Source organism: Cyanistes caeruleus, chromosome 6 (assembly GCF_971803275.1).
Source record: "Cyanistes caeruleus chromosome 6, bCyaCae1.hap1.1, whole genome shotgun sequence".
Classification (NCBI taxonomy): Eukaryota; Metazoa; Chordata; class Aves; order Passeriformes; family Paridae; genus Cyanistes; species Cyanistes caeruleus.
The window spans coordinates 51,213,782-51,233,557 of NC_141706.1; the positions used below are offsets into that span (position 1 = coordinate 51,213,782).

The 19,776-nt window shown below is 40.1% G+C and overlaps 1 protein-coding gene across 1 annotated transcript in view; it reads right to left on the reverse strand.

Moving 5' to 3' along the window:
• KCNK10 (potassium two pore domain channel subfamily K member 10) overlaps window positions 1-14,412 on the reverse strand; it is a 55,116-nt gene extending 40,704 nt beyond the window's left edge. Inside the window, exons 1-2 of the mRNA XM_086894216.1 lie at window positions 14,321-14,412; window positions 13,404-13,461 (exon numbers count right to left, since the gene is read on the reverse strand). Coding sequence (XP_086750342.1) covers window positions 13,404-13,455 — 52 coding nt within the window. The 5' untranslated portion in view covers window positions 13,456-13,461; window positions 14,321-14,412. The remainder of the gene's footprint in view (window positions 1-13,403; window positions 13,462-14,320) is intronic.
• Window positions 14,413-19,776: the final 5,364 nt, after the last annotated feature.

The window sequence follows — 19,776 nt, forward strand, 5'->3', positions numbered from 1 at the left end:
TTTTTGTATGTGTCCTTATTAATAGTCAACACAGTCATCTTTTCAACATCCCACATCAATTTCCATTGCAGCTTCCAAAGTATTTGCTTAATATAAATGAAAACGCTGTTTAGATTATATGTAAAATGTTAAGTGTAATCTCACACGTGAAAATAAGACACTGAGTAACTAAAAAGAGTGATGAATTCTTTCCTAGATCTCTTAAGAATAGCACAGAAAATAACTGATTAATCTGTACCAAGAAGTAGGGGAATATATATTAGGAAAAAGTCTATCTACAAGGAGAGCTAAGCATGGGAACAGCCTTCAATATATTGAAATGTCTTTTATTGGAAGTATCTAAGAACAGAGCATAAAATCACCTGCCAGAAATTGTCAGAGTTATCCATGTCCTGCATATCCCTGTGAATCCAAGAAGAAAAGCTACCAATGAAGGGTAGCAGAAAAAAAAACAGCCTAATGGTGTATTCAACATCCAAAATCTGTAAAATAGGAACTTATGAAATGTTAAAGGGATATTAAAAAAAAATCTAAAAAACATTCATCTTGACAATCTAGTCTCAACTCCTACCAGGAAAATGCTCTTGAAATCCTTTTCCTCCCCTTCAATGTAAGATAGTCAGTCACACCTCAACATTTCTTTTCTATCAGTTGTGCCAAATCTCATAGCATTTCACAAATAATAGATAAACCCCTGTGACACTGAAAAGAAACAACACTGTATGTGTTCATACTTTGTCTCATGTAAACACTGCCATAGAGAACTTAGCAAATTAATTTAATTCAAGTGTAATTTCAATAGGTGATTAAACAAGGTTTTTGTCATGTGTATGAAGGAAGTACAATTTCTCATCAATGTATTAGCAAATTTTCAGCTTCTTTTGCTCTTTTCCACTATGTCTTACAGAATGCCATTCTATCTGTTAAAAAATTAATAGACAGCCATAAATCAGATTCCTTTCTTTTGTTGGTTATAAAGAAAAAATATGATAACCACGAATAAGCCACTCTAGATGTTTATTTACAAGAACTTCCAGATTCTGGGCCAGCCTCTGCTCTGTCAGAACTGCAGTCTGAGCATACTCATGAACTTAAAATGGACTGTCCAAGAGTTACTCTCTTGCAAATACAGCCATAGAGGTCCTGCTACTGAGGCTATGCAAATGTCAGGGAAACAACAGGAAGCCCAAGGCTGGCTTGAGCAGGTATCTGCCAGGACTTATCCACTGACATTTAAAAATCTCTGCAAAAGTCATGGTCATGGGATGCTGGCATACTTTCCCCTCCCTCCTCCCTCTCCCAGGCACTGCGCTATTCTAATGCATACGTGACAGCTCACTGGTCAAAAGAATGGATGTGCTAAGGCAGGACATGAACTCCAGGAATAGCTGAAAGCATCAGGGTTTTTTCTAGTTTGGCTTAAGGACAGCAGTCCTCAGGGAGGGTCCTAGCTAACACTGGCATTCACATGAAGATGCACTGCTGCTGACACCATTTGTAGCACTACTTACAGAGCTGCCAAGTCCAGACGAATACTTGATAGAGGTTTGTCTTCTGCTGGAGTGAGATTGTACACTCACTGCTGGAGGGCAGTTTGGATTTTGTTTCCCTTGCTTTGCCTTCTCTCTCTCCCTGCCCTCCTCCAAATCCATCCATCTGCTCTTGTCCCTCATTTCTTTCCAATCGTGCTGGCAGCATGAGAGATAGCACACCCCTAACTCCCTGTTCAGTTCCTTTTCTCAGCACTACCCTTCCCAAAGACCCCGATACCTGAGCCCATGTTTATGTGTGACAGGGCTCATCAATGAGCTTCAGAAGAATGAAAAATTGAGCAGAAGAGCACTACAGTGAGGAGCAGGAAGAACTGAGGGGAGATTAAAAGTGAATGACAGGGGCGAGTCCCAAATATGGAATCCTCCTGCTTCAAGATTGGTGACTGTGTTTGTTCCAACACACTCATTGGCAGCAGAGCTATCATCAGCTTTATGAGGCTATTTATAGAGAAACTGAATACAGAGAAACCCATGAAAAATTCTCACCTTTCTCTTCCTGAAATAAGGCTAAAACCAATAGATCATGCTAAAACCTGTTTCCCTAGCAATAGATTGGTAATTCTTGCTCCTGCTAAAATTGAGAGTTCATGCAAGTCTCTGCTCTGCCAAATCAGAAGCAAATGCTTTTGGCTCAAGATCTTGAGGTGTAGAGATGAAAAAGGGTTCCTGTCAGAAGAATTGACCATACCATTGTATTTCCTCATTAGGTAACACATAGAAAAACTGATTTTTTTGTCAGTATGGTACAAGCACCAAGGAATAAACATCTGCTCTCTGGTTCTCTGCAGATTTCACCCTTCAGTGAACAACAGACAGGTTGAACAGTGATGCTGCTATTTAGCCATAATCTTCTTTTTACAGACTAAAACAAAAATACTCATTACATCATTATGTGCTTTGTATGAAACAAGTTGTTTAGTTTTCTTCAATAGGAAGTGTCCCAGGATTCCACCAATATTTAGGAAGAGTCTGAATCTCCCACCACAGGTTTTCAGTGTGTTCCCCTCAGTGTGCATCCCACTTACCGGATGATGTAGGGTCAGGCCTTATGCTGGGATCTTCCAAATACCCTATCTCACAGATTCAGAAAAGAAATTCAGCGATTGGTCTCATGGCCAGATCAGATAGTCAAGGAAACCTAAGTCTTGGAATTTAGCATAAGAAGGCCTGTGCGCAAGGGGAAGGACATTCTTATTTAAAGAAACCTAGTGGCAAAACAATCAAGTGGAAGAGATAACAAAGCAAAAACACATGCTGGCCTTCCTACAAGGAAGCTATCTAGTCTACATTTGAAATATGATTGATGTTGGCTGTCTGCCAGAGGTACAGCCTTACAGTGGAGTGAAGGAATTTTTTGATCATTTCAGTCATGAGAAGGGGACTTTAGCAGCACTGCTGACTGGACATCAGGCCAGTGGTGTCTCCCCCAGTTTGACTACTGATTAGGTACTGATTAGGGTCTATAGAAAATACTTCAATCAAATCTCATTAGTTATTTAACATTTCAATTAAGTGACACTTTCTCAAATTTCCTGTGCAACAGCAATAAAAGTGGATTTTTCCATGTGGCAATGGTCAGAAATCTTATAAGAAGTATATTGCTTGGGCTGATTTTTAGTTCACTGAAGCTATACTATTTGCATAACCTGAGGATCCAATCTATACGGTTGTCTTGAGTTCTTATACACATTAATACCCTTAGTTAAAGTGAATGAAAGTTTCCCAATATTTTAAAAACCTATTCTGGAACAGGATGAAGAATACATATAAGTGAGGTAAGACAAAATTAATATGTGCAGGAAATTGGAGAGGTTAAAAGCCGTGGACAAGTTGTCAGTATGTATTTTCTGTTTTCAAATCATGCTAATGTTTTTCACTAGGAAGAGAAAGTTGCTGTTTGAAACGCATTTATTCAACATAGGCATTTTTATACTTTTATTCTAAATTCTTTATAATATACACATTTTTATTTTACACTTCCAGTGAGTAAGTCATCAGAAACACCCGTGTCTCATTTCTCTGCTTGGCTGTAACTTGGAATACATCCCATTAATCTGTCGATACTGATGTGGTCAAACCAATCAGTGAAGCCTAGAGAGATTCTGCTGACCCTAAACCAGACATTTGCTGAAAATTCTCCTGGCTCAAATAACCATATTTGACTATAGCTCCCTTAACCATAACAGCTCCTTAGAAACTTAGAATTTCAGCTACGTACTTATATTTGGCTGTTTTATTTTCCAATTAAGTCACACTCAAACAGTGTCATTCAGTTGCACATCCTACTACTAAGTGAGAGGTTATGGGATAACCTAACTGGCCTTAAGCTGTGCCTCAGAAGGGCAGAAGTCTCCCTTAGGTCTATTATCACATATACCATGCCTATACAAATATCTCAGCTATCTTAAATCCCCTTAAATGTCAGCAGATGCTTATTTTTAGAAAACTGAATCAACAAAAAACGTCTGGTAGCAATGAGAAATTCATGTCATAAAGTTACATGTCAGTATATTATTGTAACCCTATAAACAAACTCTGTTTCCTATGAAGACAGATTAGGCTGTAGGACCATGAAGTGGTGACTGGGGTTGTTTCTGTAGTTCTCACAATTGCTGCTACTCCAGGCCTCTCTGCCCAATGTTTTCTTGTGCAATACAAACTTAGCAATGTTAACATTTAAGTAATCAGTGATAGACCTGGGTTAACCTAGAATAACATCTTTGAGATGTTCCTGTTGCTTCCTGCATTTCAGCTGGGAGCTTCTGCAGTACCATTTCTTTCATAACTCTTTCATCAATGAAGTCTTTTTACACACAGTAGCTGGTGACTGATTTTTGTTTCTCTAAGATGAAAAGCTGAAATTTGAGAGGTTAAAAGCCGTGGACAAGCTGTCAGTATGTATTTTCTGTTTTCAAATCATGCTAATATTATTATATTACAGTATCAAGTAAGAAATAATCCAAACACCCTTCAACAACATATCACTGAATCCTCAAAAACTCAGTGGCACAAGTTTAAGGTGCCAAAATCCAAAATCCTCATCCAGTAAAGTCAGTGGCATGCTGTTTTTTTCTTCCTAGGGAAGAAAAGATGAGTCAGTCCTGATGAGATATGAACATATGGCTCTAATAAACCTAGGTACTCAAAGCCTGGTGCTTAAAGAGCTGTGATGATCCTGTAGGACAGTGATACCATAATAACTTGTACTGCTTTCTAAGATTTTTTAGGGTGTTGTTTTTTGTTATCCATTTCTGATAAAACAGTCTATTGTCTTCAGTGAAAAAGTATCACACAGTCATGCATAATACACAGACTACCAGAAAAAGAACTAAAGCAATTTAAAGATCTATTAAATGCATCCATTTGGGGAAAAAATAGAGGAACAAATGGAAGAAACATTGTGTGTTTCTCCAATGAAAGACTAGTCAAATAAACAGATCATCATCTATGACAGATACTTAATTCATGAGATAAAAATATTTTGTAATATGTCCATGAGATTATTTATAATGTGATTTAGTTTTGTTCACAGAGGAAGACCTTGATACATGCCTGAGGCACCAATAGAGAATACAAAGATATTTCAGGGATTTTTAAAATATGAACTATAATGCATGCTTACTTCTAAAAGTCAGGAATAACATAATGTGCTTGATAACAGTGAATTCTAGTTGAAGGCAGCCAAACTTATCTTTATGTCCTTTTTTATTACGTCTCTTTATTTTCTTTTCACAGCATTTTCAGCCTTACCACAGGTACACTCTGTTCATTCTGCAGTTTTTGCACTTCTGTCAGTAGATCTTACCTGGTCACACTTTGGACCCACTCTTTCATAATCCATATTTCCTGAAGCAATTTATTATGTCTCTCTTTGTTAGGTCTTTATTTCTTTTCAAATGCCTTCTAAAATTTCAAATAGCAAACACTCACAAAATGCAAAACCTATGTCTGGATTTCAAAAAAGAAATTGAACCACATCCAGATTTTGCAACTGATTACTACTCCTATTCAGGACTCCAGATCCTAAGTGCAACATGTTTCAAGTCCCTTCATATATGGTATATCTCACACCTCTTGTCACAATTCCAGCTTCCAGCAGGATGTTCCCTTTCCATTTTAAAATAAGAAAAATAAAATTAAGCCAGGCTTGTGCATTCTTTTCCGCCTTTTTATTCCCTCATACAGGTGTTGATAACAGATTCTATCACCCTACTAGCTTTTATATCACTTTCCAACACCATGATATATCCACACTGAAATTTCTACCCTAACCTCAAAATTGCACCAATGTTCTCCTATGCTCATATTTTAGGACAACTGGATAATACATAGTAGCACATGTACTTGAGACATTTTGCCAACAGTAAGATTTGTAATAGCATGAGGATTGTGTTAGCAATTAAAGAAAAAGATGAAATCTGAATTCTTGGTTTCAGTATTCCCAAACCAGGAAAACAGTCCCTAAATTCTGTGATGTGGTTAGAGATTCATAGTTCAATTTTGAAATAACAAAATTAAACAAATGTATATTTTTGCTTAAATATTCTGCGCTGATATTTGAGTGCGGGAAAAGCAGCCCAGAAAGTATGTTTTGAGAATAATAGTGGTCCATGGACTAAAAAGGATTGGTACTACCACCCTGAAGTACAAGGGTGTAGGACATATGCTGTTCTCACTTGTTGTTTTATCATATACAGGTAAGCAGTGAGAACTGCATGGCACATAATTTATGAAAGTCAGCAGGTTCATCTTAGAGCATGTTTCCCATTACATTATAGACAAATAACAGAAGTATTGAATCAAGGGTCTAAAAGTATCAAAGGGTTATGGCCTTAGCTAGGGGATGTAATTGCTAGAATTTAGCAAGGACTATAGAAGCAATGTAGAAGAGTTAATTATTAGCAGATAGAACTTGTTGGAGCTAAGACTATATATCTTTGGCTTTGCTTTGTTGTGTCAGGATGGGGAGGATAAGGTACCGTAAAGATGAAGAAACCATAACTACACCTGAGCCCCAAAACCAGCCAGAACTTGGGGGGTTTGAATTGTGGCCAAGGGACCAGAAAGCCTGCCAATAAGACGAAGGTGAACAGCTTGCCATGAGGAAGACTGACTTCATCTTAGGAGACCACTGACCCATTTTGAAACTCATCGACTCATCTGGAGAAAGAAACTGCACAGACGTGAAAGGACTTTAAAATCATTTTAATAAGAAGCAGGGGTAGGCGGGGTTAGGTAATGCATATGTATAGATGTAATGAATAATTATATGAATATGTACGTTTTTTAGATAAAGGAGGACAAGAGAGCCGTGGATTTTGCACATGCCTGTGGGAGATTCCTCCTCGGTGTGCCCAGTGTTGTAATAAACATACTCTCTCTAAGTAGTTAGAGGGGTTTTTGTCTCAGTATATCTGTATCAGTATAACCAGTATCTCAGGAACTGAGATATAAGAAGCTCTATTTGACAAAGGCCAGGTCCCAGGATGTTTCTAACTCCTACAGAAAACAAAAACCAGATATATTCCTATGAAAAAGGTACTTTAAAAAGTACTCTTTAGCCTTTTGCTAAATGTCACATAAAACTTCTATATAAAAACAGACAACTGTTCAGAATTCATATTGTCTGCTTCAGCCTTTGTTATTACACTGAGGTTATTATAAAATAAAGGTTAGGCACTTGCATCACACTGAGCTTTTTAATACCCTACCTTGAATACTAGTGTGTTGCTTATCCCTTTCTTATATCAGCCTCCTCATTTTCTCCTTCCCATTTCACTCCAGGTGTTTACCCTATTTAGAGCACAAAATCTAAGGCCTCTGTTTTGCCAGTAATTCCAGGCACTCCCTTACTCTTAGGTCAGTAAAGCCTGAGGCAACAGCACAGTTCTTTTAAAATGAAGAATTTCATTTTGCTCACACTGAAGTGAGTCCTAGCTCTGGATTAAATAAAGGGGGTAAGAATTAACCTGTATCGCCATCTATATGCACTCTTCTGTCTGAAGCTGATATAGTCCACACACTAGCTACATAAATCCACATAAATGCCAAAAGCTGAACCAAAACCTTCCCAATTACAACTGGTATCATATATCTTCATCCCAAGAGCAAACTCCATCATTTCAGGTAGCATCAGTTTTTTCAAGAGTTTCCCAAGGGACTTTTCTGTCCGAAAGCCATTAACAGATTACTCTTGTACACACGGCAAAAAAGCGCATCGGTATTCTTCACTGAAATCATAATCCTGTCCTAACCTCTCACACTGATGACAATTCTATTGCTCTTCCTATCTTAGAATTACAGTTTCCTATTGCCTTTGATTTTTTTCATTCCCTTTCCCTCGCACTACAGATGACATCTTAATGATAGTCCACCTTCCATCCTTCTTACCTTGACTAGAGTGCAGTCTTCCTTCACTACTCTGAGAAAGCTGCTGTCAGGTCTTTTGCTCTGCCACTTCCCTACTACTAATTCTACTACTTTTCTGAATCCTTCATTTTACTATTACCAGGGCATCTTAAAGACAACAATAACAAAACTAATAGTCATCTGCAGTCTTTCTTTCTCTCCTAAATCAATTGTATCTATCTCTTACCACACTGGCATCCACAGTACTCATCTGCCTTCTCCGCAGGCTCCACATCGCCTTTAGTAAAGTTCTGATTTTTGTCATTCTCTTCTATTTATTTTACAAACTCTTCAAATTTTACACCTTACTGTATTTGGCACTATTGTGCCTACACCATGCACTTCCAGAAGTGTCCTCTTGTTTGTCCGATTTATATCCTCCTTCAGATATCTCATTTAAACTCCCTGCAGTGTTCTACAATCCATACTTACCAGGCACAGCAGAGTCCCAGTCTATCAGACGGGTGTGTACGTAGCCAATATGACTTTTTGACAGAATTAGCACAGGGTCAGTTGCCTCTGACCACGGATCATTGGCAGGGATCAGACCTACTTTTTCACATATTACAGCTTCCCAGAACAGTCTTCATCTACTAAGCTAGTAACAACGAACTTGATAGTGCAGAAAGATACTGTCTAACTCACAGCTGCATTCCACTCTTTTTTACATATCTTCTTGGAAACAGAGGACAGAAATTAACACCTTTATTCTACTCATCTATGCCTTTCTAATCAAGTTTACCTTATGCATTGGTCTCTTCAAACAAAAGAATAGAAAAAACAGGTACTGCAGCAGTTAGTAACACTTCACCAACAGCATCAATTTAATTTGTACTGAGAACAGATGTTGAAGATTTTTGAAACAGTCATCAAGGGATGGTCCAATCCTGACATCTGTATGAAGGCATTTGAGACTCAGTTCATTGTCCCACACACATGTATCCAGTCTGCTTGAGGTGTCTCAGGTGAAGTGAGAAATCCCAAAGCTGGTGACAAAGGATCTACGGAAGATTTGAGCCTCTCTGAAGCAGCAGCTGGGCAATATCTAAGGTGTTTAGATACTTCTAATGGGAAACTCAATTGTCTGTAAAGAAGCTTAAGTGATACTAGTTTCCTCTAGTTGCAAAGTGCAGAGACAACCTTATTTCTTAATTGACGTGATCTGTGAATGATGACAGGCTGTTTTGCTCCCTCCTAATTGTTTTAGCATTTAATTGCAATGCATAAGCTCTTCTTTCAATAGCAGATTTTAGATTGCTCTAAACAAGTTAATTATAATTCACAACACCCTTGTGCATTAGGGAAGTATTAATATTCCTGTTTTCCAGTCTAGAAAAAGGGAAGACATGACAGGGTAAGTGGCTTCCCAAAGGTTAAACAGTAAGTCAGTAGCAATATTTGAAGGGGAACTCCAGACTTTCAACCACAGTTTGAATTTCCTACAGACCATTAACTCCCATGCTAATTGTAAAGATGGTAATAAATACGTGATTTTAGAGTTCCAAACTGCAAACAGTGCATTTGTGAAAGAATGCAGGAACTTGAATGAAAACTTCAAAGTTCCAAAACTTTAGTGTTGACGTAAACATTGAGCTGGATATCCAAAAGGCTCTGACAATCCATATCACTGCAGTAACAGCAGAAACTGCAGGCACACAGGTACAAACAAGACTGAATTCCATTTACTCCCTGCTAAGAGCATCACAAAGACATCCTTCCCTTGAAAAAGGCATCTCACCCTCACTATAAAAGACAGTCACACTTGGGGATAATTTCTAAGCATATGTGAAACTGTCTCATCTATCTTTCTTATTTTTTTCCTACAAAAAAAAATAAATCAATTTTAAGCAGATAATTTTTAGGAAAAAAATAATATTGCTGTAACATCCAGAACCTAAAACTCTGTTTTAGGTACTATATAAAAATATATGTGCAAAGACATTATGAGCCAATTCAAGCACAGAAAACAGGTGGGTATAAGAAACAGCAGGAGAACTGCAAGGAGGGAGAGATATGAACAATTATAAGAATTGAAGTCTTCATATGCTGCTAAAAATCCAATCTTATATTCTGGAAAGTATAGATGAGAGGTTGTAAGAAGTATGAAACTGAAAATCTGGTCTTTCACTAATTTCAGTTATTACTGCTTTACTTAAATTGCACCAAATGTGAGAAGCGACAATAAGAGATTGGCAGATCAAATGTTTTCTGATTGAGTACATACATACTGATTTCACCAGTAACACAAAACAGCAAGCTTGTTTTAATAAAATGTAAGGCCAAGTACTGTGATATCCTTTACTATTACTCAACATGTACAGTACTTCCTAAAAATATTCTTGAAGTACCTACTTGGGGTTTTTTTAGTAATTTCTTACTCTATTCATTCATTGAATATAAATTGCATGGGTTTTAATCAATATATATCAAATGCTAGGGCATATTTCACATTGGATTGTTAAGGCCAAGTCCCAATGACTTTGTGATTGAGTTTGATCTGTTTGTTGAGGAGTTCACATAGTTTGATTGCCTGATGTAGTATGGGGACTTCACCATAGAAATCTGTACCCTATATACAACCAGATTTATTAAATATTTGGTTTATCTAGAAGACACACTCAGCATTTACATGTAACACAGAGATACACTTTTTGCCCAAGACACATGAAGATAATACATGATAATAGCACAGTTTCATCTCCAAGCCCTGATTGTACCAGTTTAATGGCTAAGAAACCAGTCTCCCATTACCTGACAGACCATTCTTCATGTCAATTCTATTATTTTAAACATCTTCTCTCCACAGTGTTTCTATATTGATCTTTGCTGATGCTAACTGAGAATTCCAGTTCTATGCCAGATGAAAGTTACCAGCAGCCCCTAATCTATCTGCCTATGTAAATATTTAGAGTTTAGTCAGCATTATGGAGTTGAGCATTAATTCATTTCAATGACTATCATTTTGACCTGGGTTCAAAGCAGCAATATCATCAATACCAAACCAGCCATATCTACACAAAAAGGTTCCCAGCCTTTAGGAATGTGTATAATTTCTAGAAAATATTGCCTGGAATAATCAGGTCTAAACAGTCTTTGGAATACCATAGCTCTCACTTATGTCCTTGGGCTGCTAGCTTGCTTGCCAGGAGCATCAGTTGATCTATTCCAAGTACTGTTAGCACAAGTTGTCACAATTCCTACTAGACAAAGCTATGGAAACTGCATGTTTTCTGGCTGACAACCAGAGCAGTGCATAATCATAAAATACACTCTGAAATAAGTCTGGTATTAGAGTGTGAATACTGACTGGACATGAACTGTGTGCTCTAATACTTAGAAGTCTGCATCCCTTCCCTTCAACTTTCTACATGTTGATCTTTGCATCTGAGAAAAGCTACTTCAGCTCTTAACTCCAGAGATACCACATAGCATGCAAAACATGACATCATTCTTGTATGTGCAGAGAACAGACTACATAAAAATTCATTTTAGACCTTTAGTTATTTCATGTAGATCATTGATAACATTTATATCTACATAAATATATTTTTGTTTCAAAAAAATAGAACTCTGATCTACCTTGTCTTCTACACACATAATTCTTCAGTAGGACTATGTGAGTACAGTGTCACTGCATTGTTCCTCTCTTGGTAAAAGGATTGGGACTTTGACAGCTTTTCCTTGCCAAATTGACTTTTTTCCATTCCACCAAATTTTATCTGTTTTCTGAGTATCTTGGAGAAAATAACTCATTTTTGCTTCCTCCTTGGCAATACATCAGCATCCTTTCTATCTGCCTAACAAAGTCAATACACTGAGGGGAAATAACTGGTAGGATTCTGAAGTTTTTAGCAAGCATTCAGTTTGATAGAGAGGAAACCTGCTGGGCTTGGGGTCTTTTAACTGCTACAGTATTCTGTGGTTTTGTCACATCAGTAAATTGTGGCCAACCACCTGTTGATTCCACATGCTTTAAAGATTGCCAAGCAAAGGAGCTGCACACAGAATGTCATCCATACATTCTCCTGTGTTCCTTGTCAGAGGAAAGAAGGAAAGAGTTTTTTGCATTAAAATACATTTTGAAATTCATGAAATGGGTTTAAAGTAAGCTACAGCAAACACACATTTAGAAAAGCACCTGGATAGAGCAAGTTTTCACCACAAAGAATTTAGACCGTAGGATAAGGAATATACTGTCATTTAAATAATCATATCTCTGTTAGCACTACTATCCATGTGTTCATTAGGAAGATGAGGGCAGAGGAGGTTGATGTGTTGATTTCAGCCTTCACCTAATTAAAAATGTACTAAGGCTTAAACTAAACCTGAATTGTGTGTACAGCAGTTCTACTGTATTCTTTCTATAACATGAGAAACTGTTTCCAACGTTTCATTTTGTAAATGTGAAGACATGGAGGATGACAGAAAAATTGACCACTATAACCAATCCAAATTAAGAGGAATAATCAAAGCCCATGTTATCTCTTCACAACTCCTGCAAGCACTGCTGTACAACTACTGGCTGCCAGCAGTTCTGCTGCAAACCTGTGCAATGGCTTCAAGTTGTTCTGCCCCTATACCAATGCACAGAAATATGACACACCAGTGTACAAATTACCAGTAGAGGTTTTTCAGTCACTTCTGTAGGATGCAGATGAATCTCCTCCCTATGTCAGGCAAGGAGAGTATTTGAATATGTTTTATTTTTAAATACTACTTGGATCATCTTATTGAAAACCCCTGCACTGGTGTATATCATCTCATTCCACCATCACACAAGCACATTCCCTAAGATTGAGTCCAAATGTACCTATGTAGTTAATCAAACTATCCACTTGGGCTGATCAGTTGTTAATAGGACACAGTAAAGAGTGTAAAGGTCCCTTTGGGCTCCCTTATTTAATGTGTCACTTTATACCATCCAGACTAAAGGTCTGTCCACACTAAAGGTTGTATTGCTGCGGCATTCTACTCCTGCCAACAAACATGTGCCATCGAGGAGCCCTGAACAAGCACTCACATCTGTGTCCACTCCTGTACCACCCATTTAGCAGAGACAATGATCACTAGAAACAACAAAGGAAGCACTGATAAAACAAACAATGGCTGTGAGCCAGAGATCACTGCCATGCCAGCCAAGTTTGCCTTGAAAATACTCAAGAAAAAGGGAGAGGGGGAGGCAAGAGAGATATCAAATATAAAACTGAAAAACTTACACCTAGAAGAGGTTTTAGCCATGCAGCCACCCAACCCCATCTCTGAGTAGCATTTTCTAATGCACTGCTATAGGATTGAGCAAGAAAGACTGAGCTATGCTCATGGGAAGCAAACATCCAACGCCTCCTCCCATCTGGAGTCACATAGTCTCCCACGAGTCAATAGACACAAGGAATAATAATATTGTTATTACAGTAGTAATGATAGTAATAGAGAATCACCAACCTTGAGGATCCCAGTTCACCTGTTTTCTTGGAGTCTCAATTGGAAATTTCATTGCTTCCTTTTTGCAAAGGGAGTAAAAAGAATTAAATAAATTCCCAACCTTCCTGTCTCGATGCTGCAGTCAAACAAATTAATTTCAAATTATAGGGAGCCTGCGCTGTTTGACAGAGGGAAACTGGTGGTTGCCAAGGAAAGAAATACACAAATAAATCGAAGAAGGTGGGGAAGGGCGGGCAGGGGAGTGGAGTGGAGGGGTTTGCAGGCACCCCAGCACAGAGAGGGGTGTAAGGGATGGACTGAGGACCGGAGAGAATCTGGAGGAGCAGGAACGGAGCAGACTGAGGTAGGCAGCGGGTCCAGGATGCTGCTGGCTCCTGGGGAGGCTCCCGCAGCTGTTTCGCCCCGTCCACCTGCAGATGTCAGGGTGGCGGGTCCCCGCTGCAGCGCGGCCCCTCTGCTGCGCCCACCCGAGGGGAACCCGGCTTGGAGAGAACGCAGGCTTGCAAGGATCGGGGAGTCGTCCAGCCCCCCACACCCCCAGAGACACCTCCCACACGTGCACAAGCTCCCTAGCCTAAGCCATCCCCCAAAAATGAGCGCACCTCAGTTCAGCCCCGGGCACTAGAGGGGTAGCAAAAGTCAGCCGTGGGGCGTGAGCCGCAGCAGCATGGCTGGGGCGAGGCAGGGGCGAGGCTGGGACCACCCCGGCTCAATGCAGCAGCAGCCTGGCTCGCCCAAGAGAGCCGGAGCAGGAAGAAGAGAAGGAGGAGGAGGGAGCCACCCTATAGCTTTGGAGGGAATTCACGGAGCCCCTCTCTGCACTGGCATAAAAAGGGGGTGGGGAGAGCCTGCGAGTCCCTTTGTAAGAGGCAGTGGCGGGGTGCCTAGGGAGGGGACAGGCTCCGGCTGGTACTCACGAGGTATCCTTCCCGGGAGGGGAATGCAGGCTTGTTTGGCGGAGTTTGCAGCCGGAGACACGCTCCACTAAGCTACGAGCAGCAGTAGCGGCGGCGGCAGCACATGGCAGGAGTACGGCAGCATCCAGAGGCTCTGCAGCGCAGGGGGAGGGGAAGGGCAGGGGATCGTCCGAGCCCCTGCAGGCTCTGGGGAGCAGGACCGGGTACCCCGAAAGCCAGGGGACCCCTGCTCCCCGTTCTGTCCCCGATCCGCACCGTGGACAGGGACAGACACTCCGCGTCAAGGCAATGGCTGGCACCGCGGGGCTGTAAGATGTGGCCAAGCTGCAGGGAGGGGGCAGGAGGCTGGAGGCACCTCAAAGCTCCCTTAAGCTGTCAGGGGCCTTCGGGGAAACGGAGGACACTTGTGCAATTAGCAGGCACTTGCTTTTCTCCAGATCTGCATTCTCCCTTCTCTTCCTCGTTCTCCAGGCTTTCCCTCAAACCCAAAACAGGCTAGTAACACCAGAACGGTCTCCAGTTCCAGTTACAATACATGCCCCAGCTCCCCTCCCTTAGCCAGGAAAACAAAACCCCAGCCCCTCTGGGGGCCTGAAGGAAAACTGTGTGAGGTTAACCCTGTCCTGCCTATTCTCTTCCACAGTGGAAATCAACTCTTTGTGTGAAGGGGATCATCCACAGGGGATGGTTTAGTGGAGATATCCACAAATTCTCATATGTCATGGTCGGAGATCCATATCAGAATCAATCCAGAGGTCCATAGACCTTCTGAATTTTCAGGAATGTGGTTGGGATCTAAACCTGGTGCTTATAATAATTTGTGTCTTGTGTTTTCCCCTGTACTTTTTTTCTCAACTGCCCTTCTCCTGTTTTTCTTTTCTATCTGTTGCTCAAATGTTAGCTAACCTACTAAGAACAAACAGGAGACATCTACCCTTGTGAAGAAAAAAAACAACAAAAAACAAAACCCAAAGCACCCCAAAATATGTGACTCTCCTCCGGAAACTCTTACTGTAAAGGTTGGCACACTCTTTTCACATCCACACTGTGAAACTAAATCCGTGCTTTTTCCCAGCCTTTGTTCAACCCTAAACAGGAAGAGGAAATCAGTACTGGGGAATCCACACTTTCATTTAGTGGCGTGCAAGGTCCTGTAAAGCAGCATGCAGTTTGAAGAAACTGGATGGAAGCAATGCAGCAAGTTTTCTCAGGGGAGGTGTTAGGAGTCTCTCCTTCCCCTAATCTGAGCACCCCTGTGGCTCTTGTTTTGTGCTGTACAGGAGGAGGAGGGAGAGGCTGCTCTAAGGGAGGACATGGTGAGAATGATAATGAGCCTGCTCAGTCAGACTTCAATTTGAGATGATTGCAGTGATGACATCAAGAGCACAAGGTATTTCCTTTGCAAGCAAACCATGATGCATTCTGAACACGTTTCGGGATTTCTGTTGACATTACTTCTGCAAACTGAGTGGGAACAAAAGTGAGGGTAGCCTTTGCTAACTGTGCGGTGTAATCACTTGAATTATGGTTACAGTAACCTGAAAGGCTTCAGATGTGTTCTGAACCCTTAACAAGATCATTTATCAAATATGTATCAATAAAAAGCAATTCATGCATTTATACACACACATGCATAATATATATATGCATGTAAATAACTTTCCTTTAGCATGCAAAAGTTTCCAGCTTACTGGCATCTTCCTTTTACATTACCAGGGAAAACCTAACACACAAATATTACTCAACTGTGTCACCCTAACCCAAGCACTACCCTGTCCCTCTGCCATAACTATCAGCAATTAACTGATAGTGTATTCTGCCACAGACACCTGTCCACTGAGAACTCACCTAAGATAATAAAACTGAAACAGTCCACTGATGCATTAAATTCCTGCTAAGACATGCAAGAAGTCTATAGTCTGGAGGTGAATTCTTCAGGTTCATTTCCAGAAATACATTCTGGTTGATACTGTTTAAAGAAGAGGAATTGTCATGAAAATGACATGATGGAGACATCTCATATTTGTTTGACTTACTGTAACACTAAATAGATAATAATGACACAATACCATATTCATGTTTCTTGTATCCCTTCAATGTTCCCATATTACCAAGAAATGTCTGTAATCTCTAGATACTTGCTCTACCTATATGACTGAAAAACCTTGTGGCAAATCAGTTGTGGTCTATCAGGTACATAAATACATGACATCATGTAATTGTTTTGCAATTTTTTTTAACCATGTAATGATCATGAAAAATTTGCTCAATTATTTCAATGTCTCAAATCTGCAATTTTATTGAGTGGGCCAATTTATTCCCAAAGTAACTCATTTAAAATCAATGAGGTTACTCCAGAGATAGATTTGGCATCTTTCACTGACAGCACAGCTGCTGCACAGAAACGTAACTATTATCTTATGCAAATAAAAGGCCTTTCACCCCTCAGTGATGTCATATTCTTATGACAGGGAGAACTGGTGCCTTGAAGCTATAGTGTTTCAAGCTGTTACTCTGTCAACTTTTATAAGCTAAGTGGATTCAGTAATGTTTAAAGTTTAAATGAAAGATCACCAAGAATAAGAATTTCCAGTATTTGACTGGTCTTCCTAAATTCTTACTTCTCATTCAGGGTGTATTGTTCAGACTTAATGTCCCCAGAGCTGAAAAATCAGTGCCTTACAGGACAGGGCCTGTGACAGTCACAACACAATAGAAAAAAAAGCTTTCTATTACAAGACATCTCATTGAAAAAAGGAATAAAATGCTAAGTGCCCTTTTACTATTCATTAATAATATGGCATGAGTGATTTAGAAGTGAATTTGATGTAATTCAAAGAAAGCCATAGAAAAAAAGGTTCATAAATGCCTACTTACCTCTAGTGAGCAGGAATGGAAAAATTATTTCATCCTTGATAGCAGATAGTAGGTATCATCTGTAACTTGTATGCTCCCTTTCTTAGATGCTCTGAAGAAATGAGACAGTGCTAGGTGGAAGTCTAGACAGTCTTTGTGTCATCGCTTAACAATGTACTCATTTGTGTATGTAACAATTCAGTTTATGGTTAACTATGTAGTTGTTTGAAATCTGGTATTTCTAATTGTGAAGATTATTCTTCAGTCAGTTTATTGCCACACGAGTGTTGTTATTTACTCTGAGATCAAGACAGCAACTCAAGTGAATTGCATGCTGTTCTTTATATTCTATTGATTCATTCTGCAGTAGTATTAATTTGGACATGATCCAGTGCAGAATTCTTTTATAACTTCTTTATTCTCCAGGAAGCTTTCTGTTAAGGAGAACATTTAAAGCCTTCTCTTTAGGATAACCTGAAAATTTCTTGTTCAAATAGTTTTCAGAAGGCTTAGTGTTATTAGGAATCAGAGCGTTAACTAAGAATCAGGACTGCACAAGGAAAGACAACCTGTTGTCTATATTGTCTTCTATTGTGTGGAGTTTCTTATCAGTTTTTAAGTTATAGCCTGCAGTGCCATGTTTTCCTTATTTCATGGATTAATCCATCGAACAGAAAATTTACTGATTGGCAGTAATGGCTTCAGTGAAAACAGCGAATCTGCCTGAGGCAAGTACACATCAGCAAAAAACTATGCTGGGATAGTACCACAGCCTATCTGCAGTTCCTTCGGCCAGTGATACTAAACAGAATACACTCTGATCCTGCCTCTCACATCCTAACACATCAGTCATCCAAGTGCCAGAAGAGGAAAGGGGATACCTGGCTCACAATCTGTAATCATCTTCACCATTCTTGGCTCTTCTCTGGTATCCATTTCTCATTAGCCAGACTCCAGCTTTCAGATACCTTTTGTATGAGTCCCTTTGTATGGCCAGCAGGGACTATAGTGTAGTTCCCTCACTTTTTTTGTTCGATTAGCAAAAGCACATGCACATTATTAGTGTATTAGTAGATTGTATTTTTTTTTTTTTTGCCATGTAAGAAAATATTAACTAAAGCTGCAGAATGCTGAGCCTGTCTGAACCCATTTACATCTGTTTCACATTAGTTTAATTTGACTTCAGTTCAATTACTCCTGCATCATACTCATGAGAGAATTACAATCTGGCTTTCAGTTTTTCCATGATGTCCCTGAAGAATGCTCATAAGATCAAAGGCTGATATCTGACAAAAACAGCAAGCTTGATTAATAAAAACAAGACACCAAGTTCATTTTAAGCAGTACTAGTCTCTTCCCTCATGTCATTTTTCTAAGATTTCTTACTTGATAGATACATGAAACTCTATCTTATCCAGTTGATAACTTTATTCCATATTAAACAGGAAATTTGGAAGTCAGCTTTCGAAGATACCTCCGTTCCTTTGCCATTAGCACCAGTAGCAGAGCCAGTAAAGGAAGGGCGGCGGCGGTGCCAGCCCAGCCAGCGTTCAGGACCCTGGACAGGGACACGCTCTGTCGCCCCGGCCGTCTGTTACCCGCGGGTCCCGCGGCAGCGGGGCTGGGGCAGCCCGGGGCTGCCTGGGGAGGGGAAAGGGCTGCGAGCCCCGCCGGGCACGAGTGCCCGTGCCCCGTGTCAGAGTCCCGCCCGCCAAGGCAATGCGGTGCCAGCGCAGTGGCACTTTCACTTTGTGAAAGAACACAGCAGCAGGCACGGAGGAAGAGTAGCACACAAAATATCCAGAAAGGGAATATGAGAGGCAGCAGATGAAGGGCGATCAGTACCAGGAGCATAGGACAACCATGTCAGCGATGAGGTCAGAAGGGAACAGGAAAACCCCAACACTTGAAATATAAACAAAAGATTGAATAGGTGGTTTTGACATGAGAAAGGTAAGGATAAAAAGGTGAAACAGACTCCCTAGCTCGCATACAGGATGAGGGATAAATGAGTGGAAGGGATAAATGAGTGGAAGAAATATAATGAACCACACATGCAAGGTACAAAACTGCACTGCTTGAGTAGAAAGGAAAGGAAAATAGGGCCAAACTCCCTACAGTTTTATGTATGTGCTTGTTGCACTAATGTTCCCTTGTTTAAAGCCTCCAGATATAAAAAAATAACCTACAAAACTTTGCACTTAGAAGACATAGAGATCTTGGGCAAGAGTTCAGATCATTTTCTGTTGCTGCCTAGCCTGCATATTTCCTTGTTACTCAGCAGGACCAGTAGAACTAATGCAGCTACATGGAAGAATGCTTATCCTGCACTCTGACCTTACCTCCCACAGACATGGCAGTGGCCTCATCAGCCAGTGGGGCAGGATCAGGGGCCATACACACCAAAGATATTAATGCTGGTTTCAGAAGCATGGTCTTACCACCAATTTTGACTGAAAACTTCCACATTTCTTAGAATCAATTATTCCACCAACTGTAGCTGTTCATTTCAGTGTTTTGCAACGCAGAATATCGTATCAGAAGCCTATTAAATGTGGGGATTAATGCAGCTATAGAACAGTTAAAGTAGGGAGGAACAG